This window comes from Nicotiana sylvestris, chromosome 8 (genome assembly GCF_000393655.2).
Source record: "Nicotiana sylvestris chromosome 8, ASM39365v2, whole genome shotgun sequence".
NCBI lineage: Eukaryota > Viridiplantae > Streptophyta > Magnoliopsida > Solanales > Solanaceae > Nicotiana > Nicotiana sylvestris.
Genome location: NC_091064.1, coordinates 33497011 through 33520801, shown reverse-complemented (window position 1 = coordinate 33520801; position 23791 = coordinate 33497011). Strand labels below are relative to the sequence as shown.

General features: G+C 42.1%; 1 protein-coding gene across 1 annotated transcript; it reads right to left on the bottom strand.

Annotated features, from left to right (window-relative positions):
- Positions 1-737: 737 nt before the first annotated feature.
- On the bottom strand, positions 738-1496 carry LOC104249788 (uncharacterized). Its single transcript, XM_009806273.2, has one exon. The coding sequence runs from the start codon at positions 1494-1496 to the stop codon at positions 738-740; it is 759 nt and encodes a 252-aa protein (XP_009804575.2).
- Positions 1497-23791: the final 22295 nt, after the last annotated feature.

The window sequence follows — 23791 nt, the reverse complement described above, 5'->3', positions numbered from 1 at the left end:
TTAGAGACAAACTTAATAGAAAAAATGTAGTCACTGTAGGTTTATCCTTAAAAATAAAAATGAGATGAGCCTCGCCGAAAAATACAAAAATCGCGGGGCCCTCAGTAAATATTTGCTTTAAAATTGCTTAGACTTCGGGATGGACCGTTTAGCAAAATTCCACGGCCTTCCTAAAATAATGATACGCTAGTCACTTTAGGCGCGTATTTAATAAAGTTATCTCTTTAAACTCGGGTGCACATTGATGTGACCCAAATCCAAATCTCAACGGAGTCGAGATATGTCAATAACCACGGGTGCATTGATGTAACGTGGTTCGAGATATGTTTTCAAGACGTTGCAATTCTCGTAAAATATAATAATAAAAGCGGTCAAGAGTTAAAATTTGCACATAAGTTCATATTGTATAAAATCAGATAATCAAGCCAAATATAACAGTTGAGCGACCGTGCTAGAACCACAGAACTCGGGAATGCCTAACACCTTCTCCCGGGTTAACAGAATTCCTTATCCGGATTTCTGGCGCACAGACTGTAATATGGAGTCATTCTTTTCCTCGATTCGGGATTAAAATTGGTGACTTGGGACACCCTAAATCTCCCAAGTGGCGACTCTGAAATAAATAAATAAATAAATCCCGTTTCGATTGTCCTTTAATTGGAAAAACTCCTTGTCCCCTAGCGGGTACGGAAAAAGGAGGTGTGACACCATGCTGCTTTGTAAAATCCACTCCCAAATCAATCAGGACCAGGACTCTTATTATTATCAATCTGAAACATAGTCGGCTTCGCTTCTCTTTCCAAAAAAAATTGCATTATTTCTAGTTGTTGAGCTTCTGATAGCCTGTTCCCATTTCTGATTATACTATTAAAATCCCTCACCCTTTCTATTTCTTTCCTCCCTAGTAAATTTTTATAATAATCAACAAATATACCAGCTATTGTATCAGGATCTGTTTGCCAAAGACCAGAGTTGTCCTTGAGCTGAGTAATTGCCTGCTTCAGTTTTCTGTGCTTGATTATTGAATGGAAGTATTTAGTATTATCATCTCCCAATCTTATCCGTGTTGCTTTACTTCTTTGTTGTAAGTACACTTCAGCTAGATAAGATGACTGCCTGAACTTTTGGTAAACACTAATTTCAGCTTGTTGATATTCCACATTAGTAGGACATCTCTGCAGCTGAACTTGGATCGGTTTCAATGTGTTCCTATCCTCATTTGCTTCAGTCACTATGTTATGAAAAACCTGTGTGTTTAGAGTTTTCAATCCCCTCTTTAACATCTTCAGTCTTTTAACCACTGTAAACATTTTGCATCCTTTCACATTATAGTTCCAACCCTCTTTGACTATACTCATGAATTGTGGATGTTGTGTCCACACATTACATAATTGAAAGGATCTCCTACTCCTCTGCCTTTCCTCTGTAAAAGTCATCTTTGCAGGACAATGATCACTAATTCCTTCTATCAAAAATCTTGCATTGCATTCTGGCATGGTATCAAACCACTTCTCATTAATTCAGATCCAATCAATTTTTTGAAAATATTCTGTGTTCTTCATGTTTATCATTCCAAGTATATTTGATTTCAGTCTAATATAAGAGGTGAGAGAGGTAATAACGCGTGTTTATAGTTCAAACACCCCATGAGGTTGTTGACACGGATATAGTCCTTCCCCCTCACTGGCGGATTTGTATGACTCAGAATTAGAGTTGGAGTCAAAGTCTTGGACCTGGCTTGCCTTTAATAGTAGAGTTGGTTTCTACTATTTTTCGAGCAAGCATTTTCACCCTTTTCAGCCTAGGTTTGAAAGATGTACTGGGTGGAGGAGAGGTAGATGAATCAGAGGGAGTGGGTTGTGGTGGAGTTCCAGGATTGTCTTGTGGGTTTGTCATGATCGATGTAATTAGCTCTTCACACCACTTTGTGCGGTCCGCACAGCACTCAACGCGGGCACACCTATTTTTGTGCGGACCGCATGGGTGAGTTCTGGGGCCTGCAACTCCTGTAGACCTGCTATAGCTATGATTTTTGCACTAAAACATCCCGGAACCTACCCGGAACTCCCGGAACTTCAAACCAATTGTACCAACACATCTCATGACATCGTTCAAACTTGCTCAAAACTTCGGAACGCTCACAACAACATCAGGCATAAGAACTCCAAGAACTCTTAAATTATGCTTTCGATCAAAAGATCTATCAAATCTCGTCCGAATGACCTGAAATTTTGCACACACATCCCAAATAACACAATGAAGCTACTATAACTCTCAGAATTCCATTCCGACCCCTATATCAAAATCTCGCCTATCAACCGGAATTTGCCAAAATATCAATTTCGCCAATTCAAGCCTAAATCTTCTCTACAACTCCAAAACCCATTCTGATCGCGCTCCTAACTCACAAATCACCTCCCGAAGCTAACCGAACCCTCAGAACTCACTTTCGAGCCTTCTAACACATAAGTCAACATCCGGTTGACTTTTCCAACTTAAGCCTTCTTAAAAGAGACTAAGTGTCTCATTTCTTAGCAAATCCTCTCCGAACTCGAACTAATAAACTCGATCACATAAAACACGGACAACGAAGCGTAAAGAAGCTGAAATGGGGGAAATGGAGCGGTAACTCATGAGACGACTGGCCGGGTCATCACAATTACTCACCTCGAACTGGTCAAATCTCTATCTCGCGAAGACTTTGCCCTTCGAATCGGCCTCCACTCGCATCAAATCTATCCAAAATCATAATGAGGACGTCAAAATATGCTAAGGGAACAAAGCCCAAGCGAAAACAATCAAAATATGACACAAATCCAGAAATTACCAAATCCCAACCCCCGGGCCCACGTCTCGGAATTCGATAATTTTTACATCAATAGATTCCTTATCTCCCCACGAGTTCATAAATATCAAAAGTTCTAAAATCTGACCTCAAATGGTCCTTCAAATCCTCAATCAAAGGTCTAAATTTTCAGCCCTAGTTCTTCAATTTTTGGCTTAATTCCCATGATTTTCTAGGTAGAATTCACATTAGAATCGAGTTTTAAGTCCAAGAATCTTACCTCCAAGTAATTCCCCTTGAATCCCCTTCAAAAAGCTCCAAAATTGACCAACAATGGAAGAAAATAACCCCACATTCGCGGATAAGACGACCTTTTAAACCTTCTGTTGTGGCCTAAATTCCTTCTTCGCGAACGCGGTCAAAGCCTCGTGTTCACGAAGCACAAAAATTCCGTTGACCAAAACTCTTCTTTGCGAATGCGATCACCCCATCGCGAACACGATGCTTTACCCAGACAGACATTCGCGAATGCGCTCCTCGCCTGCGAACGCGATGAACAAAATATCTCAAAACCCAGCTGGCCAATTTCTTCTATGCGATCGCAGAGCAGACCTCGCGAACGCGATGCATTATGTCCCAGTCCTTCGCGAATGCGAAGGCTCCATCGCGAACGCTAAGGCCAAAGTCTCAATCTTCTCCATCTAACCCTTCGCGATCGCGGCTCCCCTCTCGCGAACGCGAAGAGCATTTGTCTGCAACACTGAGCAACAGATTTCTGCCATTCTAAACTTCATAAAATGGTCCGATTGACAACCCGAAACTCTTCCGAGACCTCCGGAACCTCAACCAAACATGACAAGTATCCCATAACCTCATTCAAACTTGTTCCAACCTTCGGAACGCTCAAAACAACATCGAAACACCAAATTTGCATCAGATTCAAGCCTAAGAATTCCAAAATCTTCTAAATTACACTTTTGATAAAAATAAAACCCAACCAAACCATGTCCGAATGACCTGAAATTTTGCACACACATCCCAAATGACACAATGGAGCTACTGCAACTCTCAGAATTCCATTCCGACCCCTATATCAAAATCTCGCTATCAACCAAGAAATGCCAAAAATCCCAACTTCGCCAATTCAAGCCTAAACCTTCCATGGACTTCCAAAATACATTATGATCACACTCCTAAGTCCCAAATCACCTAACGGAGCTTACCAAATCATAAAAATTCCAATCCGAGATCATATACTAAAAAATCAAAACTTGGTCAAACCTTTCAAATTTTAAGCTTCAAACTGAGAACTATTCTTCCAAATTCATTCTGATTACCCAGAAAACCAAAACCGACAATTTTCATAAGTCATAATACATCCCACGGGGATATTCATGCCCGTGAATTGACGAGCGAAGTGAAAAAGCTCAAAATAACTGGTCGGGTCATTACACCCGCTTACTCTAATATAGAGGTCACTGACATTACCTTTCCTTCATGAATCAAGTGCCCTCACATAACAAAAGAGAGTAGTTCCACATAATAAAATTTAAGAACACTTAGGAACTCAAGATAGAAATAATTCACTCACTCTTATAAATAACATTCACATGCCACAAAAGATGCACCATAGGCTTGCCCATTGTGTACTACTCTATTAATCGAGCTCACTCAGTCTCAGATCAAGTAGGACTTTATTTGGTCGTACTGTAAGCTGGGGGATGGGTAGGATACATTTAGATATAAGAGTGACTACACCTCCCTAAGCACTTTAATACATACACTTTAACATTTAAAGACTCACACTTATGTCAAATCATAACTACACCTTCACAACACAATATATTAACTACATTCTTCTTTAAGCACACTTACATCAAGAGCCACCACTTATCAAGGAATATTTTTCACAACAATCCAACTATTTTTTTTCTTTTTTTTCCAATTCGAGTGGCTCTTACTTTTTCAAAATAGTGCACCTTTCTCCTTATTTCATTAGTTTCACTCAAAGCCAAACCAACCACCCCACACTTTAACTTTTACAAAGTTCATAACAAGTCAAGTGCTTATGAGAGGTTAGAAGGTTCAAATAGATGGTAAATTCAAACAAATGGGTAAGGCTTGTAATGTGGTTGCCAAAGAAACAGGAATTCAGGCTCAAAGGGGTTAATTATGATACATAACAATTAGGCGGGTAAAATATACATATCTGGCTCAACATAGAAATGCCTATATCGATTCCAAGACTGAACAAAACTACTATTTTGCTTTGCAACACATAGGGCAAGTTCTAGGCATCAAATGCAATGCATAGAATAACACCCAAACCTCACACACACATGGCACATAACTCACTTGGGATTGATTTCATCAAGACACTCTAGTCAAAGCAGTTAAGCAAAGTTAAAATCATACAATTTAAGGTACTTATACAAGAGTCAAAAACTGAGCCTAAGCGTCACAACCAAAGTACTCACTATTCTCAAGGCATAACAAAGACAAGAGATATTGATTCAATTCAATTCATCTCACACTGGCTCCTACTCCTAAAAAAATAAAACTAACTACACCCGGTTCAAACAAAATCCTTGAAAAAGAACCACTGCACAAAGAAAAACCAAGGGGAAATTATTGTACAACCTACAAAGAACATCTTTTTGCCTTTTTCCTTTCGACTTAAATCCCTCAAGAAATTGCCTAATAGATCCACTGTCGGGAAAAGTCCAATCTTTTCTATTTTTTGTAAAAATAATTATTCAATTAAACTAATACAACTAAAATAGCATGGAAAGTCACCCAAACAATATCCTCACCCCACACTTCAAATTGTGCATTGTCCCCAATGCATACCGTAACTAATAAGAGGGAACCAAAAACTCCTTGGTAGGCCAAAGGCCGAAGCACTAGTAGCTCATGGGGTACTCAGATTTCTCTCAGGCCTGGTCCTTCGTACGAGTACCTCACACTTAATTCCAACCAGTTGGTTTGTTGTTGCATCCTTCCAATAGCTTTGCTTTCCATTCTCCTGAAAAATCAAAATCGATACTACAAATATAATACAATAAAAGAAATTAAAAAAAAAAGCAATAAAGCTGGGTTGCCTCCCAACAAGCGCTTGATTTAACGTCGCGGCACGACGTGAATCACTTTTTGCCTCCACCTCGAGCTAATGAATTGAATCTCCAATGTAGCTTCAAGTTTTTGGTTATGCTCCGTGGGTGGTGGAACAAATCTAATTAGCCCAAGTAACCATTGTAATATTCTATACTTCTTGGCTTTTAGATGAGGTATGTAGTCCTGTCTTTCTGGCAAGAAAAATTCAAGAATGTAGGCACCTTGTTCCTCATTCCTTGACTTCTCAATCGGCTCGGATGACTCTATTTCCATATCGTCATCCAAGCACAATGTAGAAAAATATTTGGAGTGAGAACCAATGCGCTCACACACATGAACTTCAGGACTTTCAGTAACCTCAACATCAATGATACTAGAGTCAACAAAATTTATAACCTCAATGCCCTTGGCTGACTCTAGTCTCACTTCTTCAATATCGACATCCTCAAATTTTAGTTGGCTAGGTTGTTGATGTTCTACTCTAACCTCCTCTATTAGCACCTCAAATTCATGCTCTTCTTGGCTCATATCCCCAAAATTGTCTTGCTGAGCATTTAAAAGCTTCAACCACTTGACTCACTTGAGCCTCAAAGTTGCGAATAGTTGCCTCTTGCCTTTCTATCTGCATTGTTTCTCATTATTTTGTTCCAGAGGGCACTTTAACAGATCCTTGATCTCCTTCAGGCCCGTATCCCCATGTTCTTTATTCCTATTAACTTCACAAGAAAAGGTAGAACCATCATAGTAAGGGGTTGGAGAAAGATAAGAAATATAAGCACAACCATAAAAGTGACCATTTTTACCACCACACACATCACACATATTCCACAAATAAGATTGAGTTGGTGCACATTACTCGCTCTCGGGAATATTTTGATAATTTTGATACTGGTGGTTTCCTTCACAATATGTATGAGGATCAATAGTAGAATTATCAACACCTAAATTTCCATAATTCCAAGATGTCATGTTTCTCAAATCAACAGTTATAATAAAATAAAAAATATATACAAAACAAAACAAAATAAAAGTTCAAACTTGAAACCTAGCAATATATACAGCTACAACTACACCGTTAGTTCCCCGGCAACGGCGCCAAAATTTGGTCACACCCAACTCTAGTCCTAAAAAAGATAAGTGGTCGCTGCAAATATAATCTGGTGTAAAAGTCCAGAGTCGAATCCCACAGAGAACTAAGGCTTAGCTATAGCTGTTTAATATCACTAAGAAGACAAGTTTGAACAATTTTCTAAATTATAAAGATTGAGATTTATATTTCTGACTAATTAACTAGCAAATACTAGAAAGTGATAAAATTATCAACTAACGAGATAAAGGATTGGAGACTAAATTAAGGAGGTCTAGAGTTATGATTTCCCCAATTGTCGGAATCCTTCCTTCTATGTTCCCTACAATTTTTCCTATGTATTCTACACTGATCGTGAGCACTTTAGGTGCCGCAATTCTCTCTCAAGCAACTACAATAATTTACTAGACATATTCTCCCGAACTACGCTAGTTGGCTTCATCTAACCGCTCACTATGATTACGTCTAGGCTTTGTTATTTCTAAACCTACCTTTAAACCCACTGTATTGATTTCTCACATACGTTAGAAGTGAAGTTTTTCAACAACCACTTAAATATGTATCCTTTCTCAAGCAACACATATTAAATAGGCACAGTCAATCGATGGTCATTCAACGACCTGAAATAAGCATGTAGTTGAACAAGTAGATAAATCCAAAGGTTAAATTATATTAAAACATAACAATTCCATCGAAACCCTAGATAACAAATTAGCTATTCATAATAGTATGCAAAAATACAATACTAGAATTCATAACCAATAATGGAAATAGGAAGAAGGAAGTGAAAACCTCGTGGAAGAATTCTCCGCCTTGTTCCTAATGTGTTATTACCTCCTTAGGTCGAATCCCCGCTCTCCTGAGCCTCCTTTGGTCTAAATTATGCCAAAAGTATGTCAAAGGTGCTCAAAATACCATTTTTTCATGTATATATACCAAGTAGGGTCGGGCCCAAACAATTATACCTTCTCCTACACTAAAAGGACACTATTCCAGGTCAGGAAGTCCGCGGCCACGGATCAACCACAGACCTAACCACGAATTTTGCATAGGGTTCTGTCCGCGACTGCGGATTTGACCGCGGAGCTGACAGCGGACTGTTTGGAATTTGGAAAAACGTAAAATATAAAAGTTTTAGCCCTTTGAATTAGCTTTCTAATCTTATATTGTGTAGCCCAAATGAAGTTCTGAGCGAAAAGTTATCTGTATTTTACTAGACAGCGCGCAATATGCCTACTCGATTCTTCGTTCGTTCTTAACTATCATCTGTTGATCCCCGAACACGATCTCGACTTAATTCCTTGGTCTTTTACTCAGACTTCAAAGCTCCAAATCACTTGAATTCATTTCATAACATCTACATAGCTCGGAATCACTCCTACAAGGCATAAAACACACAATTAGTGCAAAATACTAGCGATTAAAGCTCAAACTCAATTAAAGTGCGTAAATTAGAGTGTAATAAGAGACTAAAATACGTAATTATAGCCTATAATCAACACCCCCAGTCAATAAAATGAGCATAAAAGTTTTTATCCCATTAGGCAAACACCTAGGTCATGGTCACAGCCCCATGCCTTTTTATATATTTGAAAAAAAATCAAGAACAATCATCTCTAGTTTTATACCTTTAGATTTGCAATCCTTAGTTAATTTTAGAAGTAAAAAACAAAACCCTATTTGTGGAAGTGCAATCTAGATATTTCACGTACTCACTCCGAATATATACTACTAACTCCTTGTGGATTCGATCCCGACTCCTTGCTTGGTTTTATTATTGCAAACGACCGTGTTATACCTCGTTAGAGGCGTACATTTGGACGTGATCAATTTTTGGCGCCGTTGCCGGGGAGTTAAATAACGGTGTTAACTATATATTTGGGTTTGTGTGTGGATTCTCTTCTTTTCCTTCCGTGTTACTAATTTGTGTGAATCAATTGTAGGTACAACTATGGCGGCCAGTGAACTTGGAAACATGCCTTTGAGGGATGTTGACATTGAGGCTGACCAAGACGAAGAGGTTCCTCTTGAACCTCAATCAAATAGAAGAGGTCGGGTGCCTCAAGACAACATCCCAGTTCCACCCCCATCTCCACCAAGAGCGGCTCCACACCGGGTGTTGCCGAATGAAGGGTATGCAAGTACCATAGTCCCTAACTAAATCAGGGTAGGCAGCTTTCAAATCACTAATGTAATGCTCACTTTGCTAGAGCAACGAGGTTTCTTCACTGGGGATCCAATCCAAAATGCATAAAAATACTTAAAGGGGTTTGTGGTCACTTGTTGGAGGGAAAACGTCTCCGAAGATGATTGAAGGATAAGGCTTTTTCCATTCTCTCTATGGGGGAAAGCCTTAGATTGGTTGGAAAGATTGTCAAACCATTCCATTCGTACTTGGGATGAGTTGGCGGAGAAATTTATTGCCAAGTTCTTTTCTCCCGGGCGTATGGCTACTCTTAGAGACGAGATCCTAGCATTCAAGTAAGAGCCCAATGAAACGCTACACGAGATTTGGGAGCGGTGTAGGACAATGGTCTAAGAGTGCCCCAATAATGACACGACAGAGAATATAATTCAACAAACTTTCTATCGGGGGATTAATACGACCAATCAGTGCGTGGTAAATCAACTTGCCGGTAGTAATTTCATGACAACATCATATGTGGAAGCTTGTGAGATTTTAGATAAAATGGTGGACACCTCATCGGCATGGAAATCTCGGGCTAATGTTCTCCAGGGTGATCCGAATGTGATTCACCTCCATAAAGAGTTGCATGACCATGGTCAAGTCATTGCCGAATTGACCACCACTATGAATCAATTAGCAAAGGCTCAACTTCAACAAGTGCAAAGTCCTAAGCAAGTCAATGTCATGGAAGGGGTAAGCATGATGGTGAACAAAAGAAGGACCAAAATCCCTCAAGTGCAAAATCGAGTGGAGAATTATGCACAAGAAGCAAGTGGGTTTGATCAAGTGTCGCGCCCTTTTTTTCTAAAAAAGGTAATCGGGTTCATGACATTTGGGAGGACAACTTGTTCCCTCTTGGGAATTGGGTTTTTTGAAGAGTCGCCACCTAATGATTAAAGTGCATTAGGACACTAAAGAAGAGTTCGAGTTGGAAAACCAGTGTTCGGGTAAGGGCTAGAAATTATCTCGAGGGGAAGGTGTTAGGCACCCCCCAAGATCCACTAGTGTGGTTCCCGACCATGCTACAATTGTGACTTTGAATAACAAGTAAGCAAATAGAAGTCTCAAGTAGAAGGGGGTTTCACATAATATTGCAAGCAAGTTGAGAGTTTGACGAAAGTAAAGAAAAAGAAATTTTAAAGAAATAGTTTGAGAATAAAATAAACAAATAAAGGAAAGGGGGTTCTAGGTTTACAAATAATATGGATCACATCAATGCAATACCTGGTAATCACTCCTCAGAAGAGGGGTTACACGTGGTATTAGCGCACCGGTCATCATATCCATATCTACCCTTTCCCACCCCGTTAAGGTATTAAGCGCGGAATAGTATCGTTACTTATTGCATGCTAGTACTCGCCCCAATACTATCAGTCCCGGAGGCATTTGGGACTACTAGTCCTAAAGGCAAGGGAGATTTGGCTTTTCAGAGTTTTAAAAGGATAAAATTCTAGGGCGATGATCAAAACATATAAGGAAAGTATGGGAGAACACATAACAGTTTAAAGGGCTCAAATGGGCCTCCTTTTTTAAAGAAAAAAATTGTTTAGCATGACTTACAAATACTGGTTATGGTCTGAATTAAATTTAAAGCGTTAGGGAAGGTTGATTTATCACATATTTCTCAGATGAGAAGTCCGAATTAAGCCTCCACTGGTTGTAATTATCAAAGCCTGATGTAGTTAATTAATTACCTAATGGTTTGCCTAGGTGAAACTTATAGGCATGATATCTAACGATGCTTACTCTAATTTTAAAGAAGGCTTAACTGATTATATATATAAAAAATAAGATCTGCAGATATTAAATGACATTACTACTGATTTTAGACTTGCAAACGATTCAGATTCGGTTAATTACTCCTATAGGCATGCTTTCTAAGCGTCGTTGGTTTAAAACAATTATGAAGTTCAAGAGTCCTATAGACATGGTATCTAGGATGCATTTTTGTTATTTTTTAACCTATAACTGTTTGCCTAATGATGGAGGTATATGCGGAAGTGCAGAAAACCTATAATCATGATTTCTATATGCAGAAGTGCAGAAAAAACCTACAGACAGGATTTCTATATGATATGCAGAAGTGTAGAAACTTATAGGCGGGATTTCTATATGATATGCAAAAGTGCAGAAACTTATAGGCGGGATTTCTATATGATATGCAGAAGTGCAGAAACTTATAGGCAGGATTTCCATATGATATGCAGAAGTGCAGAAACTTGTAGGCAGGATATCTATATGATATGCAGAAGTGTAGAACTTGTAAATAGTAACACCTATGAGCATGTTGTCTACCCTTTGCATACATAAATGACCCTCTCCTATTTTACTTAGAACCCCATAAGTTATTATAAAATATTACAGAGTAGAATGAATCAAGAAAAGTAAAATTACATCAGAAATTTAAGCTATAACCAAGGAGCCTAATTCAGACTCAGGGTCTAACAATATGAGATGAACCAACTTCCAGGAACAGATTTCCAAAGCCTTTCTCACATTTGGGATGTGTCAAAGTTCCCTAAGAGCCTCAAGTGGACTCCGGGCAATGCTTACACCCCAAATATATTGCAGACTTAAGCAAGTGCAGTGAGTAAGAGCCAACCCTCAAATGTCCAAGTTTAGAAGGAACTCAAGATCCCAAAGCAAGGCTCAAAGGAGGAGGCAGAACTTAGAATCTAAGAGGGAGTGAAAGTGCATAGATGGGATTTATGGGAAGGCCATGACATGCAGGTGGTCATGCCCAGCAATTAGGAGTGCTGGCACACCCCTGACCAGCCTGTTAGCCAAAGTTGGGAGTTAGGATCCATTGAGGATCAGGTTCAGACCTAAGCAGCAACTTGGATGTTGTCAGTGCACTAAAATATAACTGTGGGAAAATTATTTCGAACAAACAATACTGAGAAGGACAAGCATAACTATGGTGCAATAAGCAATTCAACATCACGAAGGCCACCTCGCCCAAAATGCCATGAGGCCTAAACTGAATCACAATATACGTGTGAAAAATCATGTAACCCTCACAATCCGTCATAGTATAAGAGAGAAACATATAACATAAACCAAGGCGCGAATAACATCCATTCCGCCCGATGATATACATGTGGTAACAACTGCGTAAGAACAAACAATCCCGATCCGTTACAGAATATGTTGTGAGCACGTGATTTTTTTCCTATATGAATTACTCCTATAAAATTCAACAAAATAAATTTTTTCCATTATTTGCAATTTTATAGGATTTTGTGAATTTGTGCTAATTGTTTGCATTTCTGTGCATGTTTATTTATGTTAAAAATCATGAAAATGTCAAAAATACCATGCATTACATTTAGGAATTATTCTTACATTTTAAAGGTTAATTAGTAAATTAGTTGCATTATTAAAAAATGAAAATCACAAAAAGTTGGCTTATTTTTGCAATTTTAGCCTTTTAGTTTTGAATTAGTAATTTAGGAGTAATTAATTTTCGTAAATGTTATAGTAGATAATTAGTTTAATTTTGTAAATTAACCGTTTTTAGGAATTTAATGTAGGTGTTTTAATTAAAAAAGAGAACAAATGAAAAGAAAAAGGAAAAAAGAAATTAGAGGGCTGTTTGTTTATTGGGCTAGTTGCTGAGCCCAAGTCCCTTTCGTACCCAAAACCCAACCCCCATTTCTCACTAACCCGTCCAAGTCCCCGGCCCCAACCCGGTCCAGTTTCCCCCCGTTAGTAGAACGACCCCATTTCAGTGCGTGTCATCTCAGCCGTTGGATTTTAATAATCCAACGGCCCGGAACTGATGTTTGGTTAATATATATATGTCCGAATTTGGCCACCCTAGTTCTGTCTTCCTCGTTTCATCTCCCAATTTATGATAACCCAAACCCTAGCCGCCGCCCCAAAATCCCCATCATCTTCGGCCGGCAGCGCAGACCCAATCCGCCCCAAATTTGCACCCTAGATTCCCCGTCACCTCCTCTCTCACGATGTCCAAACCATATCCTTCGAATCCCTCCCAATTGGCTCGGATTTTAGATCTAAAATCGAAACACTAAAGCCCCAAATCCGCCCTACCTCGGATCTATAGCATGCAAGGTTTAAATCTCCAAGTTTTCGAGTTTCAAGGATTGATTTAGTGTGAAATTAATGTTGGTCGTGTGTTCTCAACAAAAACATGCGATTAACATTAAATTTGGGCTTAAATCAGAACGACCGGAGTTCTTAAGTCAACCTTTAGGTACTTCCTTTGTTTCTTTTGCTTTTCCCCTCTATCTCTTTCTATTTCCTTTCTTCCATCTTTCCCTAGTCTATTTTGTTATGCTCTTTATTTTCCGACCAAAAATAATGAATAATCTCTGGACTTAGCCAGTGCTTCATCCTTTCTCTTTGGTTTTCTATTGTTTGTTTTTGATTCAGTTGCTTTCTGGTTTCTTCTTTCAATTCCAAACAATCCGTTCATCTGAATTTGGTTGGTTGGTTTATTTGCCATGATTAGTTGCTGTTATCCAATTTGTTCGAATTAGTTAATTATTGATGCATTTTCAGCATGTTTTAGTTCAAAGTCAGTCACAATTTGCTTTAATTAATTTAGTCTCGTTTGTTAATTGAAATCAGTAAGTCGTAAGGTTACTACTCAGATTCTAATGCATATGTCTTTCTTTTGGGTTGATTGGTTCATCCCTGTTGGGCCAGATAAGCCCAGGGTTTTTGGTTTGGGGTCTTGGGTAATTTGACCCAGGAATGACTTCCTAAATGTAAATTGCAAGGGTGTCAAGGGTGTTTTAGGTATTTGAGGGTTGGGGGAAGCTTCTAGAGGATAAGGTTGGGGCTGGTTTGTTAAGAGTGTCGGGGTTTCAGATATTTGGAAGGGTTAAAAGGGCAAAATAATTAAGAATTAAAGGGGTAAAAGGGGAAATGGTTAGCTAGGCAAGGGATGCCTTAGGCATGCCTATATAAAGACCACTTTCCATTTATTTTTGGGTAGTCTTTGATATGTATGAACTCATGGGGAGATAAGGAATCACAATAGGCCATTCTGCAACGTGTAGCCCCTATTTTTATACAAGAGCCGAGTTCAAGGTGTTGAAGGCGACAGAGGAATAAAAGGTTTGAACTACGAATATTTATGCATACAGCCTGATGTGGAACTGCCAGAGGTGTACAAACCTCCCAAGTTCGAAATGTTCGATGGTACAGGTGATCCTAGGGTTCACCTAAGGACCTACTGTGATAAGCTTGTCGGGGTTGGAAAAGATGAAAATATTCGAATGAAGCTCTTTGTGAGGAGCCTTACTAGGGACGCATTGTCTTGGTATATCAGCCAAAATCCCAAGAAATGGTCCAATTGGGCAAGCATGGCGTTAGATTTCATGGACCGGTTCAAGTTCAACACAGAAAATGCACCTGATGTTTTCTACATTCAGAATCTCAAGAAGAAACCTACTGAGATTTCCGCGAATATGCTACTCGTTGGAGTTCGGAAGCCGCCAAGGTCAAGCTCGCTTTGGATGAAGAACAGATGAATAAATTATTCGTCAGAGCCCACAATATTATGAGAGACTGATGGTCATCGAAAATCACAAATTCTCTGATATCATCAACCTCGGGGAAAGGATCAAGGAAGGAATCAAGAGCGGGATGGTAACAAATTTTGAGGCACTGCAAGCCATGAATAAGGCGCTCCAATCAGGTGGCATATCGAAGAAAAGAGATGTTAGGGCAGTAATGGTAGCCCAGGGCCCAAAAACTCCACTCACATATCAAACACCTCCACCCATATATCAAACACCTCCACCCACATATCAAGCATCGCTACCTACATATCAACCTTCATCTCCTAGATATTCCCAATATCAAGCTTGGCCCGATTCACCAAGCCAAGCTTTGTTTGATCAATTTTCTCAATTTTAATCAAATGCATTTATCCTTTATCATTATTCATTACTATTTTTATACTTTTTCCCTTTTACAGTGTTATTATTACTTTTTCTAATGAACCAGTGACTGTGACATGTAATGAGGCAACGCAACATGAAGATAGTGACTCAGAGGAAGAAGATGAGATGCCCGAGGAAATTGTCAGGGAAGTTGAGAATTTTGAGAACAAGCCTAAATCCAACTTGGACGAAACAGAAGCAGTAAATTTGGGAGACACCAAGACCGTCAAAGAGACCTACATCAGCATTCAGTTGTCACCAGCAGAGAAGGAAGAATACATCCATTTTCTAAAGGAATATGAGGACATCTTCTCATGGTCATACGATGATATGACCGGTTTGAGCACATCTATAGTAGCTCACAAGTTGCCTACCAATCCCATGTGCTCGCCAATCAAGTAGAAACTCAGAAAATTCAAACCAGACATGAGTTTGAAAATCAAGGAGGAAGTTACCAAGCAGATCAAAGCCAAAGTTCTCAGGGTGGTTGAATACCCAACCTGGTTAGCTAACATCGTGCCAGTTCTGAAGAAGGACGGGAAGGTCAGGGTATGTGTTGATTATCGGGATTTAAACATAGCAAGTCCTAAAGACGACTTCTCACTACCAAATATACACATCCTGATCGATAACTGCGCCAAGCATGAACTCCAGTCATTTGTAGATTGCTTCGCAGGTTATCATCAGATTTGGATAGATGAAGAAGATGCCGAGAAGACAGCTTTTATTACACATTAGGGTGTATACTGTTACAAGATGATGCCGTTCGATCTAAAGAATGCTGGGGCTACTTACATGAGGGCCATGTCGACCATCTTCCATGACATTATACATAAGAAAATAGAGGTATATGTGGACAACGTCATTAACAAATCCAAAAGGGCCATAGATCACACACATAGCAGACTTGAGGAAATTCTTCGACAGGCTCAGGAGGTACAATTTGAAGTTGAACCCCGCAAAGTGTACATTCGGGGTTCCTGCAGGAAAGTTACTGGGATTCATCGTCAATCACCGAGGGATCGAGATAGATCCGACTAAAGTCAAAGCCATTCAGGAGTTACTACCATCTAAAAGCAAAAAGGACGTGATGAGCTTCCTGGGATGACTTAAATACATCAGCCGATTCATAGCACAGTCCACAGTAATATGTGAACCCATCTTCAAGATGCTGAGGAAAGATGCCGAGACAAGTTGGACCGAGGATTGTCAGAAAGCTTTTGACCAGATCAAGGAATACCTGCCCACACCGCCAATTTTGGTCCCGTCAGAACCAAGACGACCATTGCTACTTTATCTATCCGTGTTAGATAGAGCCTTCGAATATGTTTTGGGACAACATGATGAGACAGGAAGAAAGGAGCAAGCCATATACTATCTGAGCAAGAAATTCACACCTTATGAAACACGGTATTCTCTGCTTGAACGCACTTGCTGTGCTTTGACCTGGACAACCCAGAAGTTGAGGGATTATTACTGTGCCTACACTACATACCTCATATCCAGGATGGATCCTCTGAAGTACATATTTCAGAACCCCATGCCTACTGGGAAGTTGGCTAAATGGCAGATACTACCGAGTGAGTTCGACATCGTCTATGTAACTCAAAAGGCAGTCAAGGGACAAGCATTGGTAGATCATCTCTCTGAGAATCCAGTGGGAGGAGAATACAAACCCTTGAAAATGTATTTTCCTGATGAAGAAATATTATTCGTGGGAGAAGATATTACGGAAGCATATGACGGTTGGAGGATGTTCTTTGACGGAGCCACAAATTTCAAAGGAGTAGGCATTAGAGCAGTTTTGGTGTCAAAAACAGGTCAACATTATCCCGTATCTGCTAAACTCAGATTTCCCTGCACCAACAACATGGCAGAATATGAAGCTCAACATGACAGTCTACATGAACATTCAGGAGTTGCTGGTGATTGGCGATTCAGATTTTCTTGTGCACCAGGTACAAGGAGAGTAGGCCATATCTGCACCATGTGCAGGAATTGAAAAGAAGGTTCATAAAGATAGAATTCCGACATGTGCACAGAATTCAGAATGAGTTTGCCGACGCATTAGCTACCTTGTCATCCATGATACAACATCCAGATAAGAAGTATATTGATTCCATCCTAGTGAGGATCAATAATCAGCCGACATATTATGCTCATATCAAGGAATAAGCACATGGAAAGCCTTGGTTCTATGACATCAAGGAGTACTTATCAAAAGGAGAATACCCGGAGCATGCAAATCATATTTAGAAATGCACGCTTCGAAGATTGTCAAATTACTTCTTCCACAATGGAGGGAACTTGTACAGAAGAACTCTGGATTTGGGTTTGCTAAGGTGTGTCGATGCAAAAGAAGCTTCTAAGCTACTTGAGGATGTGCATACCAGGACATGGCGTATATATATGAGGCCATCCCCCGATGGTAAAGCGGAGGCCTTAGGGCCTGATATGAACAAGAAAAGGAAAGACAGGACGGCCACTGCTTGTCCTGATGAAACCGCGGGCCTAACATCCGGGTCGAACCCCGATGTTGAGGGGGAGGATGAGGATAGAAGTCCGTTGAGGAGGAGGACGAGGTCCAGTGTGAGGGATTTACACGTGCCTCAGTCGGAGGCTGCTGAGTCTAGGCCGGCTGGGTCCTGCAGGGCTAAAGAGCCGGGGGTCCTCAAAGAGAATGTTAATGTGACTTCAAATCGTGCAGCCGAATTTTGATATGGCTTCTGCTAGTAGTACCGTTGGTCCCGATGAGTCGGGATTCGGGACTTTCCAAGGACATGGACTGCTATTCGGAGACATCAGCGACCCGACGATTTTATTCAGAACTTCCCAGTCTCATCAGGAGAGCTGAGAGATGCTGAGGGGATGATTGGCTCCATGGTTGGTACTCCTTTCAGAGGGGAAGGCTTCATTGCCAACATTTTTGATGGCATAACCGACGGAGCTAACCTCAACGTTTCTGGCACCGTTAAAGAGATGGAGAAGTCCCTACAACAGGTGATAATTTTTCCTTGCGTGTTTCTTTTCGTTTTCGAGAATCATTCGTCATTTCTCTTAATTTTCTTGTTGTGTCGCAGTGTAAAGAGGTGTATGATCATGCCATCCTTCGGCTTCGTGAGGAACTTTCTAGCCAGGAGAAGGAGCGCGATAACATTGCTTCGAAATTTCAAGACTCGGAGGCTCGTGGCGCACAGAGAGATAAAGAGTTGGGGGAGCTTCAGGCCTCTTTGGAGGCGGCTCTTCGGGAGAAGGTCGCTCTTGCTGACAAGGTATTCTGCCTTGCTCAAACCTCCCCCTTTTACTCCGTATCCATACGTGTTTTGTTATTCACATATTCACCATCTCGCCTTTCCTTGTAGGTTGAGCAGAGCAGCTCGCAGATTAGTCAGTTGGAAACAGACATCTTCGGGCTGAAGGAGTGGAACAAGAATGTAACCAGGGAATTGGTGACATCCCGGGGCCTTCTCGCGGACACCTACAGGGAGATTGCTACATTGGCTGCGGCTAAGTCTGAGGCCAAGCAAAACGTCGTCGCTTATAGGGAGGATGCAGCTACAGCGCATACAATGGTTCGTGACATATTCCTTGCGGCTGGGAAGAAACTGGCATGAGCTGTCGAGCATGCCAAGGCGAAGGCGAAGGCGAAGAGGGAGGTCCTGGAAGAACTCGAGGCCAGGGGCTTTGAGCTATCTGCCGACTTGAAGGAGGCTCTCATGATGGAGGGAACGTTGGCGATTTTGATTGTCCCCGATGGGGGTGAAGATGATAGTGGCGAGGAGTAGTCTCCGAGCCCCCCTTTTTTGTGTATGCCTCTTTTTTATTTTATGCGCTCTCCCTCCCGGGAGACTAATAGTGTAAAAAGGCGTTTTTCCTTTTTGTTAATGCACGAAAGGAGCTTTTATTCTGCTAGTCCTTCTTGCTGCTTTCCCTTTCTCCTTCCCCCCTCAGAGCCTTTTCATAGGACGGGTCGGGGGCCCCGAGACCAGCCATGTCCCGAGGTTGAGTCAATGGCTCCTCCGAACTGATACATGTGACATCGGGGGTCTCTCAAGGTACCTTGATTTTATGAGTCATGTGGGAGCCTGAGATGATTTTGCCGGTGCACTCCCCAAGGAGAAGGGGACGTTTAACACGACCAGAATTAATTGGCCATTTTGGGTAATTAAGCAGTTGTTGTCTGGCCCCTATATATTTATCTATCCGCCCTTCAAGCAGCGATTTTGTAGTTGTTTGGTAAGCCTATCTCCTTTGTAGAGCCTGGCGCTTTGTGCGAGTTTCTCCATTTCTTTGCTTTAGGGAGTTTTTTCCTAAACCCTCCTCTTCTTCTCCGTATTCCGTCGTGTCCATGGCCGCTGCTTCGACACCTGATCTCCGGATGAGTGGGATTCCTTCCTGCGTTCCACCTTTGATTGGTGCCTGCAGTCTTCTCCCGATGTCGGGGGAGCGAGGCCCGGAGAATGCTATCATGAAGAGGGTTGCCACGCAAGGGAAGCCCCCAATGTTCCGAGCCATCGGGACCATGTGTCGAGGATTTCTTCATCGGTAAGGGAGGAGAACCTCGGGACGATCAGGAGAAAGTGCGAATGGGAGGAATGTGTGATTCTACATGTACCTTCCCCCAAGGAAAGTGTTATGACGCATGTTGAGGGCTTTTTGAGCATATATACCCATGTCCTCGCGCCAGGGTTCCCGGATCGGGTCATGCTTGATTTCTGTAGAATGTACCAAGTAACTTTGGTGCAGATTCATCCCTTTCTCTAGAGGATAGTGCAGTCGATGAGATTTTTTTGTTGATAAGGCCGAGATAGAGTATACCCTCAATCACCTCATAAGGTTGTACTGGACATTACGTTACCGGGGCCTAATTGCTTTTCAGCGTAGGTCCACTCGAGCTTCCACATTTGGCAGTGAAGAGGACGAGGACCGTGGGTGGATGAGTCAGTTCATCCGAATCCAGACGACCGACATTATTCCCGGTGAATTTTTACCGTTCCCTGAGAAAAGGAACTCCGCACGTAAGCATTCTATTTGAACCACCTTTCTCTTCATATGAAGCTGGCCCCATAACGATGTTTTTCTGTCCTTTGTTTACAGCAACCTATTGGTCGCCCGGGGAGGTCCCTGATTTAGCCGAATGGTCTTGTAGGCTGGCAGCTTGCTGGGATCATGATAGGCGCCGGTGGTGAGATCTTTCAAAAGGGATATAGGAGGCGAAGCATCATGGTAGGTGTCTGGCGTTCCCCCTCATTTTCTAGGGACGACTTCCTTTTGGCTGATTCACCTGATTCCTCTAGCGCAGGTGCCGGGAGTTAATTCAAGGCGAGGACTGGATTCCCCGAAAGAGGAGGAGAGATTATTGGCCCAAGGATCGAGGAGCGCTGGCAAAAGGAAAGGCGTCTCATGGCGCGAGAAGGCTTGCAGTGAGGCGCCTCCTTCGCAGTGGTTGATGGGTAGCAATTTGGTCGGCCGGCAAACTTCCGGGATTGATGCATTATCGGATGTTGTTTTGGCCCTTGGCGAGGCTCATAGTCTTGGCCTTGTGGTGAGTTTTCAGCTGTGGTGGGGATGTTCTAGCCCCATGATCCTTTCTCTTCCCTTTACTCACCCGGCTTTCCTTCTTCAGGCTTTTGATAGGCTCAAAGTTGTGCTGCTTCATTGCGAGGCCCCATTGCGGGAGGCTCGAGAAAGGGAAAAATCCCCCAAACTTCTTTGTTCGGCAAAGGAAAATGAGCTCATATCTTTACGGCGTGGGGCGGATCGAAGCTGTGCCCAGGAGACCCTCTTGGAGAAACAGGTATGCTACATCCCGCGCTGGCCTGTATAGCGAATTTTACGGCCTTCCCCAAAATAACAATACGCTAGTTGCGTTAGGCACGTCTTTAATAATTTATCTTCTGTAATTTGGGTGCACATTTATATGACCCAAATTCAAATCTCAACCGAGTCGAGATATGTCAATAACCACGGGTGCATTGATGTAACGTGGTTCGAGATATATTTTCACGACGTTGCAATTCTCGTAAAAAATAATAATAAAAGCGGTCAAGAGTTTAAAATTTGCGCATAGGTCCAACATGTATAAAATCAGATAATCAAGCCAAATATAACAGTTGAGCGACCGTGCTAGAACCACGGAACTCGGGAATGTTTCGTTCTCACAACGTTATGTAAGTCTTATAGATGAATTTGGTTTTATTGATTTTATAGAACGTATATTTCGCCTCTGAATTATGAGCATGTGGCATTAATCTATTGTTATTGATTTTTGTTTTTTAAGGTTGAATTAAAAATCAGTGATGTACTAGTGCCATGCCTTGTTTTTTTTTTAAATCTGAATTAATAGAAGTTGGGTTTAAGAGTGGCTTGATTTGTTAATTGGATGTGGGTACTGTTCCCGTGGTATGGTCACGATATGTGAATCTCAATTCGGGGATACATTTCATGTAACCCGTTGAACAACTTCGAATCATAAAATCTTTAGAATTCGGAATGGGCCGTTTAGCGAATTTCACGACCTTCCCCAAAGATAATAACGCGATAGCCTCTTTAGGCGCGTATTTTAATAACATTACCTTCCTAAACACGGGTGCACATTTATGTGACCCAAATCCAAATCTCAACGGAGTCGACATGTGTCAACAACCACAGGTGCATTGATGTGACATGGTTCGAGACGCGTTTTCACGACGTTGCAATTCTCATTAAAAATAAATATAAAAGAGGTTTACATTTAAAAAGCACATAAGCTAGAACATGTTTTGAAATCAGATAAAATCAAATATGATAGTTAAGTGACCGTGCTAGAACTACGGAACCCGGAAATGCCTAACACCTTCTCCCGGGTTAACAGAATTCCTTAACCAGAATGATGGTATTGAAATCTTCCACCTGCTAAATTATCGAATATCAACCTGTATGACCTGAAATTATTAAAATAATTGTGTCAGAAAATAGTGTAATGGACAGCATACTCCATTTTAGGATACAGAAACTCCGGATCCATACGATATAACAGGACCTCAACAACACTTAGAATATCCTTTAAGTGGACATGATCATTCTTCATCTTAGGACTTGTTCGAATGACATAGTATCCTAAAGTGGATGGAGTTCTTCTCATTGGCAGTTTCACAATGGTGTATCCTTGATGCTATATTATACTAAGTGTTGGAAAATCGAACAAGTCCTCAAGACTTTGTAACGTATGCTATTTGTGTATTAAGTAGCCAATGTGACTTGACACTTAGTCATGTCGAGGGAAAGGTTAAACCAAATTTCACTACTAGAGGTTTTTCGTTGTATCGCTTGCGAGGCCGAGGCCTATGCCAAGGGCGATGTGCCAATACAATGCCGCAAGTAGAGGATTTTCGTTGTGTCGCTTGCGAGGCCGAGGCCTATGCCAAGGGCGATGTGCCAATACAATGCCGCAAGTAGAGGATTTTCGTTGTGTCGCTTGCGAGGCCTATGCCAATGGTGATGTGATAATACAAGTTATCAAGTAGAGGTTTTTTGAGGCGTCGCGGTGCGAGGCCAAGGCACAAGCCAAGAGTTGTGCCAATTCTATGTCGCAAGTAGAGGTTTTTCAGGGTGTCGCTTGAGAGGCCAAGGCCTATGCCGGCGTGGCCATGGCACGGGGCAGGACATGGCCATGGCACGAGTCAGGACGTGTCAGGACATGGCAGGACATGGCCATGGCACGAGTCAGGACGTGTCAGGACATGGCATGACATGGCCATGGCACGTGTCAGGACGTGTCAGGACATGGCCATGGCACGAGTCAGGACGTGTCAGGACGTGTCAGGACATGGCACGACAAGGCCATGGCACGTGTCAGGACGTGGCCATGGCACGAGTCAGGACGTCGCAGGATGTGTGATGGCACGAGTCAGGACATGGCAGGAAATGGCAGGACATGGCCATGGCACGTGTCAGGACGTGTCAGGACATCTCATGATGGCCATGGCACGAGTCAGGACGTGTCAGGACATGGCATGACATGGCCATGGCACGTGTCAGGACGTGCCAGGACGTCGTAGGACGTGGCCATGGCACGAGTCAGGACGTGTCAGGACATGGCAGGAAATGGCAGGACATGGCCATGGCACGTGTCAGGACGTGTCAGGACATGGCAGGACATGGCCATGGCACGTGTCAGGACGTGTCAGGACATGGCCATGGCACGAGTCAGGACGTGTCAGGACATGGCAGGACATGGCCATGGCACGTGTCAGGACGTGCCAGGACGTCGTAGGACATGGCCATGGCACGAGTCAGGACGTGTCAGGACATGGCAGGAAATGGCAGGAAATGGCAGGACATTGCCATGGCACGTGTCAGGACGTGGCCATGGCACGTGTCAGGACGTCGCAGGACATGGCCATGGCACGTGTCAGGACGTCGCAGGACATGGCCATGGCACGAGTCAGGACGTGTCAGGACGTGTCAGGACATGGCAGGACATGGCCATGGCACGAGTCAGGACGTGTCAGGACATGGCAGGACATGGCCATGGCACGAGTCAGGACGTGTCAGGACATGGCAGGACATGGCAATGGCACGAGTCAGGATGTGTCAGGACATGGCCATGGCACGTGTCAGGACGTCGCAGGACATGGCCATGGCACGAGTCAGGACGTGTCAGGACGTGTCAGGACGTGTCAGGACATGGCAGGACATGGCCATGGCACGTGTCAGGA